The sequence below is a fragment of the Onychomys torridus genome, chromosome 4 (assembly GCF_903995425.1).
Source record: "Onychomys torridus chromosome 4, mOncTor1.1, whole genome shotgun sequence".
Lineage (NCBI taxonomy): Eukaryota > Metazoa > Chordata > Mammalia > Rodentia > Cricetidae > Onychomys > Onychomys torridus.
In genome coordinates this window covers 10,183,908-10,202,560 of record NC_050446.1, presented here as the reverse complement: position 1 = coordinate 10,202,560, position 18,653 = coordinate 10,183,908, and the positions used below count along the sequence as shown (strand labels likewise).

The window sequence follows — 18,653 nt, the reverse complement described above, 5'->3', positions numbered from 1 at the left end:
TGTAACAACACCCAAGTTTGGCCTAGCTTCTCCACATTACAGCCAAAACACTGACGCAGACAATTGAAGTATTTGAGAACAATGAAATATGCATGGCTATCTGTGACAGCCCCGCAAAGTCGGGCAATTAGCTGGTAATCTGAGAGGGGAGCCGGCCCTCAGCAGCCCGAGGCTCCCCATTAGTTAAATGCATTTTGTACGTCCTCGTCCCATCAAATCAACTAACACTTCCTTTAATTGGTTCATGAATTATACAGCCGCCCCCTGCATTATAATTTAATCGCCTGTAAACATTCATAGGGCCCCACCAGTAAAGTGTATCGGCGCTCATTAATTCGTTAATTCCAGCAGATGGAAGGGGAGCTGGGACGAATGGTTTCGGAACAGAGCGCCTTGGGCAATGGAAGAAGGGAAAAAAGGTGGGGGGCCACTTAGGTTTTTTTCAGGGCTGTCAGAAACTCAATCTGTGAGCTGTCAGCAGCCCGGGCCAGTCCCCACCCCCTCCACTTCCTAGACTGCGGGGAAGTGACTGGTGGATTCATAGGGAGGCTTGTCAACTGGCTTTAAACATCAAGCCAGCGGGTAAACCGGGCCCAATGTAAATTAATTCTTGTCTTACGGCCCCCCTCTCTCTGTCCCCATGAATATTTCATGGCGGGCGGCATAAATATTAATTCTAATAGCTCTGCACAGTGGTTATTATTTCTGTTTTATGACAAATATTCATAAAATATTCAAGACCCTTTTTTAGAACATTTACACACTTGATTGTGAATTTTCCCAGTTTCCTGGGGACACTGTAAACATATTGGGGTTCTCTTGATGGACTCTTCCCCCTTAATTAATACCACTGGCTATTAATATTTAATCAAGCTTGGTTTTTTTTTTCCAGAAGTAAAGCCTATTACATTGCCAAGCCAAAGGGTATTTTCTTCCCTTTCTGTCTGTAAAATGGGAGATTTCTGCCCCCACCTCCTAAGACTCTGACCCCTGGATGGGCTGACGAAGGATGGCCTTGCCTTTATTTTGAAGACCTTATCTATTTCCTTTTAACCAAGTGTCTAGAGACAGCCCATCTAACTAACTGTAGTGAAATTCTTCAGGAGAGAGCTGTTGCTGTTTTTATGCAAGGATTTAACATAATTTTGGAGTAATTAAAGTGTGGGTTTAAGAAACACAGTGGCTGATTCCTTAGGCAAGGCAGTCGTGGTTGGGGGTGAGCAGTCTTTTATAACCTGTATTGTTTGTCTTTGGCCCCAAGAGGCAGCTAACTATGTACCACCATCCTCCATGAGGAGGGTGAGGGGTGACTCAGTCCTTAGGCAGCCACAGAGGAACCTGAACAGTTAAATCCAGCTACATCCTGTGAGTTAAGTGGCTTCAGTGCTCACTGTGTGGTCCCTAAGTCTCATAAGAGACTTCTGGAATGTTTTAACAACTCGGGGAGAATGAATCATGGTTCTCTGACACATAGGAACATAGCAGGGCATCCTGAAGCCTGATGGACTGGGAGCCCAGTCTAGAGACAGCACATGACCTGTAGGCCCTTGACATGGTCAGGATCACAGCACCTATGCCGGTGTCTCTCACGGTGGAGGGAGGATGCGGTAATGTGTGCCATGCTTAGTACAAATCTCTGGCACTTAGTGTTGACCAAGTTTTTGATGGGGATGATGATGGTGGTGATTAAGGTAGTGTTGCTGCTGCTGATGACAGCAATGCTGATGGCCTGATGGTGACGGTGAGAGTGGTAAGGGTGATGACAAGGGTAATGATGGTGGTGGTGATGGTGGTGGTGATGGTGATGGTGGTGATGGTGGTGGTGGTGATGGTGGTGGTGATGGTGGTGGTGGTGGTGGTGGTGATGGTGGTGGTGGTGGTGGTGGTGGTGGTGGTGGTGGTGGTGGTGGTGGTGGTGGTGGTGGTGATGGTGATGGTGATGATGGTGGTGGTGGTGATGGTGGTGGTGATGGTGGTGGTGATGGTGGTGGTGGTGGTGATGGTGGTGGTGGTGGTGATGGTGATGGTGGTGGTGATGGTGATGGTGGTGGTGATGGTGATGGTGGTGGTGATAGTGATGATGGTGGTGGTGGTGATGGTGGTGGTGGTGGTGGTGATAATGATGATGGTGGTGGTGGTGGTGGTGGTGGTGGTGGTAATGATGATGGTGGTGGTGGTGATACTGATGGTGATGGTGGTGATGGTGATGGTGGTGGTGGTGGTGATGGTGGCACAGAGAAACCCTGTCTCAAAAAAAAAAATAGTATTTGCACTCTTTGTCAGTGTTTCATGTTGGTCTAGCTGTAAAGGACACATGGGTCTGTGACCTAATTGTATAAGTCAAAAGCACCAGAAAAGCTGGAAGTGTGTGTGTGTGTGAGAGAGAGAGAGACAGAGACAGAGACAGAGACAGAGAGACAGACAGAGGCAGAGAGATGGAAGGAAAGCGACAGACAGACGGACTAGGCTAGAGGTCAACCATGGTTGCCATTCTTTCAGCTGCCCACCTTCTTTTGAGAAAGAGTCTTTTACTGGATTAGAACTCCCCAAGTCGGCTAGATGGCTAGTCACAGACTCTGGGCCTCTGCCTGCCTCTGCCTCCCCAGCACTTGGTTGTCAGAGCACTGTCGGGCCCTTTGGTTTTCTTGTTCAATGGCCTCTGCAGACTGAGCTCAGTCTTGTTCTCACAAGGCAAGCACTCACCTCTTGAGCTATCTCCGGAGGCCCAGAATTTAGTTTTTAAAACAGCAGAATGATGGGGGAGTTGGAACACAGATTTGAGGGGAAAAACTGCTGTGACAAGAGGTTTCAAGCACACAAGAGCCTTGAGGGCTTAGGGAAGGTCTTGTGTCCTGTTGGCCTGGCCTTCTTGTCTCAGGACGTGGATCTCAGCCCTTTACTACTCTGCTGACCCAAATCCAGGATGAGAGTGCACATGCCAGCCAGAGACCTCACTGGATGAAGCCTTACTCAGAAGGCTTACGCTGCTGCATACTTCTGTCCCTCCTCAATCCTCCTGTCCCTACCAAGCTCCAAGGATGGTCTCGGGTTCCCTGGGAACCCTGCTGATGGGCTTGCTTCACAGGTGGTGGCCAGCTTGTCTCCTGTTATTTTTGCCTTAAACTCATTTGCTTTTCTCTGTGGGAAAAGCTTGCAGGACTACCAGGCTCTGACAATTGGCTTCTCCTTATTGTCTGGGGAGCTCCTGGGTGGCAGTGTGCACAGAAAAAGATTTTTTTTCCCTTTCTTCTCAGTAGTGAAGGAGGTAGACATTTTTAGAGGGCTTTTAAAAAGAGCTGGATTATGCAGGAGTATCCTGGGTCATTCTCCTTCAACCGGGCTGCTGTGTTTGGAAATGCACTTCGTGAACTGCCAGGAGCGCTCGCTAATTTACTAGTTAACAGCAGGGAGAGTGAGTTTGTTGCTTGCCCCTGGAGAGACTGCAGGTACCGCCAGGTGTCAATTATGCACCATTTTCAACAAGAACTGGCCAGTGGGAGCCCTTGTTTTTGAAGGAGTGGGAACTGGAAATGAGAGGGCTGTCACTGTGACCTAAGGCCAGACACAAGATGCCCAAGGTGGTAGGACAGGTGGAGGTGTTTGCCCTTTGGTTTTTTTCAGATATGCTTGTCAGAGTGAAATGGCCGGCTGCATGGCAAACACTTTAAAATCCTGGCCAGAGAGGCCTCATGTCCAGACTTTCCTTTGCATGGCTCTTCCTGGGCACAGCCTCTCTCAACCGTGAATTTCAGGAATCTTTGCAGGCTTGGCCTGTGACTCAGGCACCTGTCAGGAGGGCCAGGAAGCCAAATGCATGGGCTCAAAGCTGTGCTTTGCTAGAATGGGTCCGGCCATTTTGTGTGCCGCACCCACCTGCTCGCTTTCAGCACGTGTTGGCTCTCAGCATTGGCCAGGCAAGGACACAGTACCAACAAGGCAGCCACAGCCCCTGTCCTGACCTGTGGTGTGCTCAAGGGATGAACTTGCTATGGTCTTAATCTGGGCTAAGCATCCTCTGGTGGAGTGGGGCAAATGCATAGTGGAAACTGTGAGGATGGGCAGGTGGCTCTGCTTTCTGAGTCCCATCCCTAGAACTCACAGTAAAATGCCTGGCATGCTGGTGTACAGCTGTAATCCTAGCTCAGGAGATCCTTGGGGTCCCCCAGCTAACCAGCCCATAGCTGAATTGGTGAGCTCTAGGAAAACGAGAGACCTTGTCTCAAAGGAGATGGGCAGGGTTCCTTAAGATGACCCTTGAGGATGTCTTATGGCTTCCATATGCTCAGCAGCTAAGAGCACTTGTTGCTTTTGCAGAGGACCTGAGTTCCATTCCCAGAACCCACGTGCCAGCTCACAACCATCCATAATTCAGTTCCGGGGGATCTGATGCCCTCTTATGACCTCTGTGGGCACCAGGTACATATGTGGTACACAGACATAGATGCAAGCAAAGCACTCATACACATTAAATAAAAATAATTAAATCTAAAAGAAGAAAAGAACTGGCTACTTCTGCTTTGTGCTCTTGGAACACCGTGAAATTTGCCAATGAAAGGGGACTACCTTGGTGACATCTTCTCCTTCCGTGTCCTGGGTGATGTTTCCAGTCAAGTCCTTGTCCATCACTCCGCCTCCATTGTCATTCTCGTCTGGGGTGCTTTGTGTTTTCATTGACAACTCTCCTCTTGCCTGGTCCTCCTCCAATGGTGGTCACATGTAGTGACCTGAGAGGAAACACTGTGAGTTATACCACGGCCACAGACAGTCACAGATGGTCTGGACAGAAAGAGCCCTGGTGCCTTGCAGCACCAGGGGCTCCTGTGGCAGCAGCTGGGTCTTGGATGTGCTGGAAGGAGGAGGTAACTTGAGCCTTTTTCAAGAAACTGTCTGTCTTCAGATGCCACACTTTCCCCTTAGGATGTCAGTTCCAGAGATCCTGGAGCAGTCAGAGCACCTGCACGTGTGTGTTGCCCACTGTGCGTGGACTTCATACTTCCTGAGTCTGGGATACAAATGCTTGACCAGATATGTGTTTTGAAAATACTTTTTTCCATTCTGGCTTATTTTTTAATGTATTTTGATACACAGAGGTTTTTTGTTTTTTTTTTTTAATTACATTTGGTGAGTGTGAGTGTGAGTGTGTGTGTGTGTGTGTGTGTGTGTGTGTGTGTGTACATGTGGTGGTCAGAGGACCAGTTACAGCAATCAGTTGAACAGGGATAGTGAGAGCAGACATCCTTGTCCTGTTACTTTGTCAGAGAAAAACATTCAGTCTTGCACCTTTTGCACAGTGGTGGTGTTGTTGTGTGAGCTGATCTGTATTGTCTTCTCTCCTCATGCACAGTGGCATGCACCTGCAGTTGTAACCCTCAGGAGCCTGAGGCAGGAGGATTGAGAATATGAGGCCAGCTAGGCTACATAGTGAGATGCTGTCTACCTAGTCTAAAAATATAGTGAATTTCATTTTAAACTAAAATGATTAAAAAATGCTCGGCTTCCATTCCTGGATTAAAGCTCAGTTAATTGTAATAATGAATTATTCTTTTAGTGTATTGTTGAACTTTTAATTTATCCTGAGCTATGCACACTGTATTGTACCAGTGGTGTTTTGTGGTACTCTATGAATTGGAGACATTAGGAAGCAGATGTGTCCACCTCAAGCCGTGGGCCACTTGCAGCCTGGATTAGTAAACCAGGAGTGTGAGGGTGTGAGTGTGTGTGTGTGTGTGTGTGTGTGTGTGTGTGTGTGTGTGTGTAAGTATATGTGAGAGTGTGTGTGTCTGTAAGTATGTGTATAAGTGTGTTTTATAACTTGACTTGGTTCCTGAGTGTGAACTTTGTAGAGAACAACATCCTGTTCAGTGTTGAAAAATTGAATGAGCCTGATGGACAGACAGCATTGTAGTGGGGAAGAGCTTGTCATGGTGTCAGCCTGCTGGGAACCAGCTGTGCTTGCTTCGTGGGGTGGCTGCAGCTACACTCGGTGCCAGCAGGGTTGTGTGGAGACTGGCTGGAGGTGGCCTGCAGGGAGGGGAAGCTGGGCAAAGGGAGAGAAGGAGACCATCTCTGGGAGTGGCTGGCCTGAGAAAGAGCATCCCTCTCTGCCTTCCCCATTTATTGGTTAGCTGCTTTATTCTTGAGTTCACACGTGTTCTAGTGTCTGATACCAAGTGTGCCAGGTGTCTGTGTGGTTAGAATGTGAAAGGTCCCATAATTGGCTCATGTGTGTAAACACTTGGTGCCCTTTGGGAAGGTTCTGGAACCTTTAGGAGGTAGAGCCTTTCTAGAGGAAGTCTGTCACTGGGGGTTGGGAGCAGGCTTTGAGGCCAGCTTCCTGTTTGCTTTCCACTTCCTGATAGCAGAAACAGTGAGTGAGCAGCTGCCTCACTCTCCTGCCTCTGTGCCTCCCCCAACGTGATGCTTGGCTTGCCTTGAGTCTGCATCCTTGAACTGTGAGCCAGAATAAAGGCTTCCTCCCTCAGAGTGCTTCTTGTCATGTGTTAGGTCACAGCAATAAAGGTCACTGGGGCTGCTTAGATGCCTCAGTGGGTGAGGGCACTTGCCAAGCCTGATGGCCTGAGTTCAATCCCTGGGACCCACAGGTGGAAGGAGAGAACCGACTCCTACAAGTTGTCTGTAGATGGTACGAGGTCCTTAAGCACACAGTTAAGCAATAAGGAAACCAGGAAAGTTAAACACACAGGCTTGTCTCTTCAAAGGAAGGAGATGTTTGCCTGGCTTCCACCTGGAATGCTGGGAAAGGATGTAGTTCACAACCTGGCCATCTTTTGCTATCTGTAGGGCCAGGCTTCACCTGAATCCCCCAGACTATTACATTTGCTTATCCCCAACTTTCCACCTCCAAACCTTGAGCATTGCTTCTCAGTCCATAAAACTCATCCTTGTGAGAGATGTCATTTGTACTGTATGACAGCCTAAGAGACTTCTGTGTTATCACAGAGCTAGGCAAGTCCTGACTCCCACAGGCCTCATGGTTACAAACTCAGTCATTCTCCCTAGACCCTTATCTTGAGCACTGTTTCTGAGTCAAAAAGAACCCATCTTTATTGAACAAACCATATGTATGAGTTTCGATGTAGCTAGGTGGTGGGGGCACACACCTTTAATCCCAGGGGTTGGATCTCCATGAGTTCAAGGCCAGCCTGATCTATAGAGAGAGTTCCAGGGCAGCCAGGGATACACACACACACACACACACACACACACACACACACACACACAAAGTGTTTCAATGTTAACATGTCTTAAGCTTTGTTGTACCCATGGGAAAGAGTTATCTGTCATCAGAAAACTTTTCCCCCAAATTGTGCTGTGCTTAAATACAGCTAAAATAAACCATCTGGTGTCAGACTCCATAAGTTTGAACCAGTGATGGCTAATTAAGTCAAGCTGAACTGAGTTTCATTTCTTGCCTCTCCCATAGTGCCTACAGGGTCCCCCATAGTTGTCCTTTGACCTCTAATACACATTGTGGTACATGTCCCCCCACTACCTCCCAAAAAAATGAATAAACAAAAGTTTTTTTGTTTTTTAAAGAATAACTTAGGGTAAGTATTTGAAGGCACCCAGAGGAAAAGAAAGAAGAGATTTACATATTTGTGTCAGTCCAACACTGAGGTCCGAGGCTCAGGCAATGCTTAGCTGGAGTGTCTCTGGCTGCCTCTCCAATGGCTCTGGGAAGCTGCCTCTTCGGAGGCCCTCTGGGGGAGTCTGGGCTTCCATTTCTTCCACTATGAAATCAGTAGATGAAGCTCCTATAGAAGGGGCTGGAGCTGCCTGGCTTGACTTGGGTCTGCATCCTGCACCAGGCCCCTGTAGCCAGGGGGAGCCCTGAGCTCAGCCTAGCCTCTTCACAGCCCTGGTCACAGCCAAGCCATAGGCATGAAAGAGCCAGAAGGAAAAGGTATCTCCCAGCCAAGAGGAATGGAGCAAGGAGAGTCCAGGCAGGGACTAAACAGTCATACTTGGCTGCCTCATGGAGCTGGGGCAGACCTTCTGCTCCCTGAGACACACACACAGACACACACGCGCGCACACACACACACACACACACACACACACACACACACTCACACACGTGGAGAGTAATGCCAACCTTGGCGCAATAGTGACAGAAGTCTGGCCTGGGGTTCCCACTGGTGACCATGGTGACTGTTCTTGTCTTGAATGTAGCAGGATGTAGTGTTTGGAAGTAAATGAGTGACAGCAAAGAGCCTAATGCCCCACAAGGCCACACGGAGAGACTTCAAGGGCAGGAGAAAGCAGGGGGAAGGAGACAGGGTGTCCTGGGAACGTGGTTGTGGTTTCTGTGGCAGTGTAGGCTCCAGAGTGGCCAGTGGATGATTCTGGAAGGCTCTGGGCAGTCTCTGGTCACCCTAGTATCTGGCATTAGGGTATTATTGGCCTGGAGAGTGAGTTTGGTAGAGAAGGAGGGTGGGGCTCTAGGCTCTGGGCTCTAGGTGGGTTTGCTATGCACCAGGAAGTCATGTTGACAGGCCAGCTTTGACATCTCCACTGTCAGAGGGGGGTGGGGAGGGAGGAGTAGTCTCCCCAGGATTAGCAGGCCCCGACTGTCAAAGCTTTGCCAGGTCTAGACAGTAACAAACATGGCTGCTGTGGTGTTTCTCTGCAGGGTGTTCTTCCTGAACGTGCCATTGGATTCCATCCTGGAGCGATTGACGCTGAGGAGGACTGACCCTGTCTCAGGAGAAAGGTTGGTTGGTCAGGGCTTACTGGTGGCTGGTCATGGAGGGCTGTTGGTGGCTGGGAGGGTTGTACAGCTGCCTCTTCACTAAGGTGCTCAGTGCCTTTGTGGACCTGCTTCAGGACAGCACTGGCTGCTACAGACGGAGGCTAGAAACAGGCTTGTTTTGTGAGTTCTGGGCATGTCTTTTGGCTCCCTGTCTGCAAGAGTGAGAGAAGGAATGTGCCAGGCCCTGCAGCAACACACTGGTTAAGTATCTGGTCACTGTATTCCCAGCCCCAAGCTGGACTCCCGCTTCAGAAATGGCTGCACCAGATGGGCAGGCTGTTAATCCTTAACAAGTAGTGTTTGGAAGGGTGAGAAAAGAACAGATGAAGCTGGGAGATCTCAGATGGTAAAGGGCTTGCCTTGAAAGCACAAGGACCTGAGTTCAGTCACTGGACCACACACATTTAAAACAAAAACAAAAACAAAAAACCAACAACAACAAAACCCTTTGTGGTGGTATATACCTTTAATCCCAGCACTTGGGAGGAAGAGGCAGGTGGATCTCTGACTTTTAGGCTAGCCCAGTATACTTAGTTCCAGGACAGCCAGGGCTACATAGAGGAAATCTTGTGTCAACTTGACTACATCTGGAATTAACTAAAACCCAAGTGGCTGGGTATGTCTGTGATGGGTTTTCCTCCCTCCCTCTCTCCCTCCCTCCCTCCCTCCCTCCCTTCTTCCTTCCTTCCTTCCTTTTTTTTTTTTGAGACAGTTTCTCTTTGTAATAGCCCTGGCTGTCCTGAAACTCACTCTGTAGGCCAGGCTGGCCTTGAACTCAGAGATCTACTTGCCTTTGCCTCCCAAGTGCTGGGATTAAGCCATGGGCCACCACTGACCAGCAGAAGACCCACTTCTAATCCAGATCTTTAGAGATGAGAAGATCCACCTTTAATCTGGGCCACACCTTCTGCTGGCAGCCTAAATAAAAGTCATGGAAGAAGGAAGCTTGCTCTCTTTGCCTGCTTGTTCTTGCTCTCTCTGGCAAGTCCATTTCTTCCCTGGCATTAGAGTCTATTTCTTTGGGGTTCTGGCATATACTGAAGACCAGCTGAGACATTCATTCTCGGGGGACTGAACAACTACTGGATTCTTGGATCTTCCATTGGTAGACAGGCATTGTTGGACTAGCTGGACCACAGCCTGTAAGCCATTCTAATAAGTCCCACATATATATTCATTCTATCCATTCTGTTCCTCTAGAGATCCCTGACAAAATACAGATTTTGGTACCAGGAGTGGGGTCAGGAACAGAAGAAGGCTCTTCAACAGGTCCAGGATGCTGACCATTTGGCTGTTCTACCATTTGAACATTATGATTGAGCAGACCTGATGGTATTTTGAGGTGTCAGTGACAGATAGGGATGGAGCCTTCGGCAAGCCCCTTTGGCAAGCTCTTCTGTGAACCATAGGAAAGACCTTTGGGATTTTGGAGCAAGTCTCTGCCATTGTCTGCAAACAACCATTCCCTTTAAAAGACAACCTTTGGCCTGCTATTGGGCCTTAGTGGAAACTGAACATTTGACAATGGGCCACCAAATTACCATTCGACCTGAGATACTCATCATGAGCTGGGTGTTATCTGACCCACCAAGTCATAAAGTAGGATGTGCACAGCCACAATCCATTATCAAACGGACATGGTGTATATATATATATATATATATATATATATATATATATATATATATATATATATGTGATTGGGCTTGAGCAGGTCCCGAAGGCACAAGCAAGTTACATGAAGAAGTTGCCCAGATGCCTATGGTTTCTACTCCCATTACAATGCCATCTGCTGCCTAGCATGCACCTGTAGCCTCATGGGGTGAGGAAGAGAAGACTAGGGTCTAGTTTACTAATGATTCTGCACATTATGCAGGCATCACCCAGAAGTAGATAGCTGTAGCATTACAACCCCTGTCTGGGACAACTCTGAAAGACACCAGTGAAGGGAAATCGTCACAGTGAGTAGAACTTTGCACAGTACATATTGTGATATATTTTGTTTGGAAGGAGAAATGGCCAAATGTATGACTGTTCACTGATTCATGGTGGTAGCCAATGAATTGGCTGGATGGCCAGGGACTTAGAAAGAGCATGATTGGAAAATTGGTGAGAAAGACATCTGGGGAAGAAGTATGTGGATAGATCTCTCCAAATGGGCAAATGATGTGAAGATACTTGTATGCCATGTGAATGCCCATCAAAAGGTGACATCAGCTAAGGAGATGAGTAATCAAGTAGATAGGATGACCCATTCTGTGGACAGTCAGCCTCTTTCCCCAGCCATTCCTGTCATTTCCCAGTGGGCCCATGAACAAAGCGGCCATGGTGGCAGAGATGGGCTCTTCCAACAACATAGATTTCCACTCACCAAGGCTGACCTGACTGCAGCTTCTGCTGAGTGCCAGATCTGCCAACAGCAGAGATCAACACTGAGCCACAGATATGACATTATTCCTGGGGTGACCCCCAAGCAATCTGGTGGTAGGATGACTGACTATACTGGACCACTTCCTCCGTGGAAAGGAGAATGCTTTGTCCTTACTGGAGCAGATACTTATTCTGCTTATGGATCTGCCTTTCCTGTACATAGTGCTTCTGCCAAAACCACCATCTGTGGACTTACAGAATGTCTCACCCACTGTCATGGTGTTACACACAGTATTGCTTCCGACCAGGAATTCACTTCACAGCCAGAGAAGTGCAAGAGTAGACCCATGATCATGAAACCCACTGGTCTTACCATGTTCCCGACCATTCTGAAGCAGCTGGCCTGGTAAAAAGATGAAATGACCTTTTGAAGACACAGTCACAGCACCAGTTAGGTGGCAGCAGCCTGGAGGGCTGGGGCAGGAATCTCCAGAAGGCAGTATATACTCCGAATCATCATCCAATATATGGTACAGTTTCTCCCATTGCCAGGATCTAGGAGTCCAGAAATCAAAGGCTGGAAAAGAAATAGTTCTACTAACTCTCACCTCTAATGACCCACTAGGAAAATTTTTGCTTCCTGTTCATGTGGCCTGGAAGTTTAGTTCCAGAGAGGGGAGAGCTCCTGCCAGGAGTCACAACAAACATTCCATTGAACTAGAAGCTTGGACTGCCCCCTGGTTACTCTGGGTTCCTGATGCCTTCAACCCAACAGCCTAAGAAAGGAATAACAGTGTTAGGAGGTATGACTGATCCAGATTACCATGGGAAACTGCATTGCTTCTCCACATGGAGGGAAGAAGGATTATGTCTGGAGTGCAGAAGATCCTTTAGGGTGTCTCTTGGTGCTACCATGTCCTAAAGTGATTAAAGTCAGTGGGAAACTAGAACAGCCTAATCCAGGCAGGATGACAAAGGGCACAGACCCCTCAGGAAAAGAGCCAAGACCTGCTAAAGTGCTTGCTGAGGGTACAGAATGGGGAGTAGAGGAACGTGATTATAAACACCAGCTAAGGTCATGTGACCAGTTGCAGGCCAAGGATTATAATTGATGTGAGTGTTTCTGTCATATTTTGTTAAGAGTGTGTTTGTGCTAGCCAGGTGGTGGTGGAGCACACCTTTAATCCCAGCACTCAGGAAGCAGAGGCAGGTGGATCTCTGTGAGTTCAAGGCCTACCTGGTCTACAAAGTGAGTTCCAGGACAGCCAGGGCTACACAGAGAAACCCTGTCTTGAAAGAATAAAACAAACAAACAAACAAACAAAAAGAATATGTTTGTATAGATATTTGTGTTTTCTTTCTTTGATTTCCTTATCATGTGATATGCTATCAATCAAGAGAATATCAGTGGTTATCATATTTATTTATTTAATTAATTTATTTATTTTTGGTTTTTTGAGACAGGGTTTCTCTGTGTAGCTTTGCACCTTTTCCTGGAACTCACTTGGTAGCCCAGGCTGGCCTTGAACTCACAGAGATCCGCCAGCCTCTGCCTCCCGAGTGCTGGGATTAAAGGCATGTGCCACCACCACCCAGCTGGTTATCATATTTAAGTTTTGAGATATCAAAAGAATGTCCCTCAAGGGGCATTGCTATATATTCTAAAACTTAATGATTTGTTTGTGGTTGCATGAGGGACAGTTATATCATGTTAGGTGTAATTATGTTGTGGCTGAATATATACTACGTTTCTGATTTTTTCATGGGATAATTATAGTTAGGTGTTGTTATGACCTGGTTATTTTTTTTTTTTCACTTGAAAACTAAGCAGGACATAAGGAGATATGGTTGTGTGTCAAGTTGACAAGGAGTGGCCTTGTGACGGCTGTTCTTGGTTGTCAACTTGACTGCATCTAGAATGAACATCTACATCTACATCTAGAAAGCCCAAGAGTCTGGGCACACCCGTGAGAGATTTTTTTCTTAATTAAAACATTTGAAATGGGAAGACCTAGATCTTTTGAGGTGGGGAAGATCCACCTTTCATCTGGGCCACACCTGCTGGCAGTCTACATGAAGGACATGGAAGAAGGAAGCTTGTTCTCTTTGCCTGCTTGCTCTTGCTCTCTATGGCAAGTCCAGTCCTCCACTGGCATTAGAGTCTACTTCTTTGGGATCCTGGCATATACTGAAGACCAGCTGAGACATCCAGTCCCATGGACTGAACAACTACTGGATTCTTGGACCTTTTGTTGGCAGAGCTGAAGCACAGCCTGTAAGCCATTCTAATATACATCGGTTCTGTTTCTCTAGGGAACCCTGATGAATAATCCCTGCCCCCCCAAAAAAAACAAAACAAAAGCCAGGGGCTGCAACCATGAGTGCACGGTGCTTTTCCAGAGGACTTGAGCTTGGGTCACAGCGCCCACAGGGAATCTAACTCTCTTCTGACCCCCAGCACCTGCACACATGTGACAGGGAGGAGGGGGGGCTTGCCAAGGTGGGAAAAGGGAAGAAGAGAACCTGGGTTGTTCCTTGTTTGTTCTGTTTTCAGGTGGGGTCTCACTCCACAGCTCTGGCTGGCCTGGAACTTGTAGAAATCTGCCTGCCTGGGCCTCCTGAGTTCTGGGGTCAAAGGGGAAACTGGCTGTTACTGTGTCTTTACATTCTGCGCCCCCCCAACCCCGGCTGACCTCTGCCCTTTCTTTTGAGAAGCTTGAGACCAGTCTAGGGTGTAACCAGCCAGCGCACGGCTGGCGTTTGTGCTTGGTGGTAATGGTGACAGTACAAGGGCACTCAAGCATGGTCGACAAGAGGACTGAGGCCCCCTTGTCATCTGCTTCCCTCATAGGTTCCATCTCATGTACAAGCCCCCTCCCACTGTTGAGGTCCAGGCTCGTCTCCTGCAGAACCCCAAGGACGCAGAGGATTATATCAGGCTCCGAACGGACCTGTTCTTCAGGAACTCTGGGGACCTGGAGCAGTACTACGAGCGGGCCATCACCATCAACGGGGACCAGGACCCATACACAGTCTTTGAGTACATAGAGAGCGGGATCATTAATCCTCTGCCAAAGAAAGTGACCTGATAACGTGCAGAGCCATGAGCAAGCCCTGGAGACACTAGAATCCCTCGCCCACAACCTTCAGCAGACCACCACCACCACCACCACCACCCCACCCACCCACCCACCCTAGCCAATAAATCTGTTTGGCACAACTTTAGTTAGCCTTCTTTTTGTTGTTGTTGTTGTTTTTTTGTTTGTTGTTGTTTTTTATAAGATCTTTATTGACAGATAATTCACATAGTATACAATTTTCCTGTTTGCACAATTTGATAGACTTTAGTCCAGCATCCTCATAGGCCCATGACACCATCACCACTTCCTGTTTTAGAACATTGCTGTCTTCAATTTCTTTCTTTCCTTTTTTTTTTTTTTTTTTTTTTTGAGACAGGGTTTCTCTGTAGCTTTGGAGACTGTTCTGGAACTCACTTTGTAGACCAGGCTGGCCTCGAACTCACAGAGATCCACCTGTCTCTGCCTCCCAGTGCTGGGATTAAAGGTGTGCTTTTGTTTTTGTTTGTTTTTTTTGAATGCCGTTTATTGAAGGAGGGAAGAGGTCTAACCCGGAGGGCAGAAGTTCAATTCTGATGTTTTACAATCTTGCATCTAAGCTGTTAATGCCCAATATGCAGGATATTCAGACAAGGAACTTCCCTTAAGCATTCAGGAGGGTGGAATCTCACAGGGAATTAGCATAGGGAGGATATCAAGGTCAAGGTCAGCAAGCAAGGCAACAGTTACCCAAAACAGGGGCCAGGACCCTACAGGTTCCCCCCCTCCCCGCCCCCCCCCCCCCCCCCCCCCCCCCGTTTTACTAAAAAATGAGCTTCTGACTTAGGTTGCGTGGGACGTCAGCAGGTCACCTTACCCATCATGGAGACACCTGTCCAGGCCACGCAGGTGTTCTGTCTTAGGTTGGTGAGTGCCCCCCATTAGTTAGCCTTCTTATGGAGTCTGAGAACACAGGGCAGAGGATGCCCATGGAGGGGGTGCAGTGGAATGCTGGATGCTAGGTCTCCCTCTAAAGTCAGATGTGGATGAAGGCCACCTCAAGCAGCAGTACCACCTCACTGTGGATAACTGTGTGGGTGCACCGGTCATGTTCTATAGCAGAATGGAACCAATAGCAAAGATATATATTACAAAAGGCATTTAGTGATTGGCTTATATGACACCAGCTAGGCCAACAATGGCCATCTGCATGCTGCAGAGTCTGAGAACCTCACAGCTGCTTAGTCCACAGGGCTAGGTAATCTAGATGTTTCAGTCTGGTGCTGGAGGCAGGGAGGATTCCTGGAGAGCCACTGGTCTTTAGTCCACACTGGAAGGTTGGTAAAACTAGGTTCTGATATCAGTAGAGCATGGTAGGAGTGGGCAACAGGGCAGATGCATCCATAAGCAAGAAATGAAGGCAGGCAGGCAAAGCAGGCCTGGTTTTCCCTCACACATGAGGTGTTTCCCACTCTAGGGGAGGGCCTTCCCTCCTCAGCTAATCCCCCAGAGAGGCATGGCTCTTTGCTGATCCTAGGTCCAGTCAGGTTGACAACCAAGTTTAACCACCACAGAGTTAAACTTACTCTCCACAGCCTCTCTGTCCCTCACTAGCAGAGGTGGAGTGATAACCACAGCCGTCTCTCAGTAACCCAAAGGATCCAGTGGGGTGATAGGCAGAGCGCTCAGCCCAGTGAGGACACGTGTGGGTTCTGCTTTAGAGCTTCAGCACTGAGCTAAATGCAATGGCACCCAGAACTTGGGAGACAGAGACAAGAGGATCAGGAGTTCCAGGCCAGTCTCCTCTGGTTACATGGTTCAAAGGTCATTCTGTACTACAGCAAACTCTTGTCTCGGAAAAAAAAAAGAAAAAGAAAAAATGTGGTGGTATTGTGTTCCCCAAAATATTGTGTGTTCCCTGAAATAAACATATCTGGGGTTAGAGAACAGATAGCCGCTAGAACAAAGCCAAAATTGGTGGCTAGAAAATGGAAAGAGTAAGCTATAGCAGAAGTTGGGCGGTGGTGATACACACCTTTAATCCCAGCACTTGGGAGGCAGAGCCAGGTGGATCTCTGAGTTCAAGGCCACTTTAGAAACAGCTAAGCATGGTGACCCACGCCTTTAATCCCAGAAACCCAACCTTTAATCCCAGGGAGTAGGGGCAGAAAGAGAAAAGTATATAAGGCGTGAGGACCAGGAATTAGGGGAGAAAAAAGCATGTAGTGAGTAAAGCATTTGGTTAGTTAAGCATTTGAATTGAGAAGTATTCAGGCTTTGGAGCAGCACAGTCCAGCTGAGAGCCATTGGGATGAGGACTCAGAAGCTTCCAGCCTGAGGAAACAGGATCACCTGAGGAACTAGCAAGGTGAGGTAGCCGTGGCTTGTTCTGTGTCTCTGATCTTCTAGCATTCACCCCAATAACTGGCCTCGGGTTTGAGTTTTATTAATAAGACTCTTTAAGATTCATACTACAGAAAAACATGGGACCCAGTAGAACTCTCTGGAATGAGGGACATTCTATCTGCACTGTCCATGTTGGCAGCCTCTGGCATTAGAGTCTACTTCTTTGGGATTCCAGCATATACTGAAGACCAGCTGAGACATCCAGTCCCATGGACTGAACAACTACTGGATTCTTGGACCTTTTGTTGGTAGAGCTGAAGCACAGCCTGTAAGCCATTCTAATATACGTGGCTTATAGGCTGTGGAATGAAGGACATTGCTTCAATCTGCACTGTTCATGTTGGCAGCCTCTGGCCACAGGAGGCTCCTGAGTCACCTACAATATGGTTGTGCCATGGAAGAGGTGTGTTTTAAGTTTTATTTAGCTTTTACACATTTGAATTTAAACAGCCTTTCGAGGCTGGCAGCTGCTCTATGAACAGTGTGTGTGTTGGGGTGGGGGTGGGGACAGGGGTAGTGGGAGGGCTGGGGAAGTGTTGTGAGGCTGAGGCACCAGTCATACCCTGTCCTCTGTATAGCCTGCAGGCCCCACAGGAGGGGCCCAGACAGAGACCTGAGTTTGATGGTGTGACTGGAGCTCTTTTCACATCTCCTTCCATCATCTCATCCTTCAGGGTGGTCCCAGTCAGGCAGGTCCTTAGGTGTCCCACATGCAGATGCAAGAAGGTAACTCCCTTACTTAAGGTCACCTGTCTCCAAGACTGACCCTAACTCCAGGATTCCCGGGACCGGGCTGACCTCAGAGTCTAGCACTTAGGGCTCTGGGAAGCTCAGAGACTCTGGGACCAATGGCTTAGGACAGTTCAAAGCCCATTTAGCAGAGCTTGCCCCAGGGCCTGCCCCAGCTAGGAGCAGGTCTGGGAGGAGCTTCTTGCGCGACCTGCCTTCTGTGCCTCCCCTCTCTGCTGAGTGCCTCGGCTGGCTCCATTTCCCTAGGCTGTCAGACCCTGAGCACCATCCCCCGAATCTCCACCAGGGTGTCCCCACCGAGGTCCCCTGCAGTGCCCACCTTGAAACTTATTTGACAATACATACTCATTTCAGCACATGTCCAGCTTGCCAGGGCTCCCTGCAGGGTGTTAGAAAAGAATATTCTCAGTGTCACACAAAGAAACACATTAATAAAGTAAAAGCGACGGTAGGACACTTCCTTTCTACAAAAAGTGTGTGTCACAATCCAAACCAACACGCTGGCCAAGATGCTCTCTGTCTTTTTTTGTATGGGTGTTTTGTCTACATAGTGAGCTCCAGACAACCGGGCTTCATAGTAAGACTGTCCCAAGGTTACTATTGCTGTAATGCTGGAGAAGGAGCTGGGAGTTCTACACCTGGATCTGCAGATGGCATAAAGAGACTGTGAGCCACACTGGGTGTAACTTGAGCATATAAGACCTACCCCCACAGTGACACACTTCCAACAAGGCCATGCCTCCTAATAGTGCCACTCCCTATGGGCCAAGCATTCACACGAGTCTATGGGGGTCATACCTATTCAAACCACAACAGACTCATATAGTTCAGACTTGTCTTGAACTCCCTGTATAGACAAGGATGACTTTGAACTTCTGATCCTCCTGCCTGTTCCTCCCTCCTGAGTGCTGGGATTACAGGTGTGAATCACCACATCTGGTTTACTTAGCTTTGGAGATAGAACCCAGGGTTTCCTGCATGCTATGTGTCTTAGGGTTTCTATTGCACCATGCACAGCAACTCTCATAAAGGAAACACTTAATTGGGGCTGGCTTACACTTCAGAGGTTTAGTCCATTATTGTCATGGCAAGAAGCATGGTAGCATGCAGGCAGACATGGTGCTGGAGAAGGAGCTTAGAGTTCTACATCTGGACCCACAGACAGCAGAAGAGACCAGTGTCCCACACTGGGCATAGCTTGAGCATATGAGACCTCAAAGTCTGCCCTCAGAGTGACACACTTACTCCAACAAGGCCACGCCTCCCAATAGTGCCACACCCTATAGGCCAAACATTCA

At 48.1% G+C, this 18,653-nt stretch overlaps 1 protein-coding gene across 3 annotated transcripts in view; it reads left to right on the top strand.

Moving 5' to 3' along the window:
* Ak8 (adenylate kinase 8) overlaps positions 1-14,368 on the top strand; it is a 121,989-nt gene extending 107,621 nt beyond the window's left edge. For all 3 annotated transcript variants that reach the window (XM_036183025.1, XM_036183024.1, XM_036183026.1), the window contains 2 exons: positions 8,654-8,734; positions 13,995-14,368. In XM_036183025.1, the coding sequence (XP_036038918.1) occupies positions 8,654-8,734; positions 13,995-14,232 (319 nt within the window). In that variant the 3' untranslated portion in view covers positions 14,233-14,368. The remainder of the gene's footprint in view (positions 1-8,653; positions 8,735-13,994) is intronic.
* Positions 14,369-18,653: the final 4,285 nt, after the last annotated feature.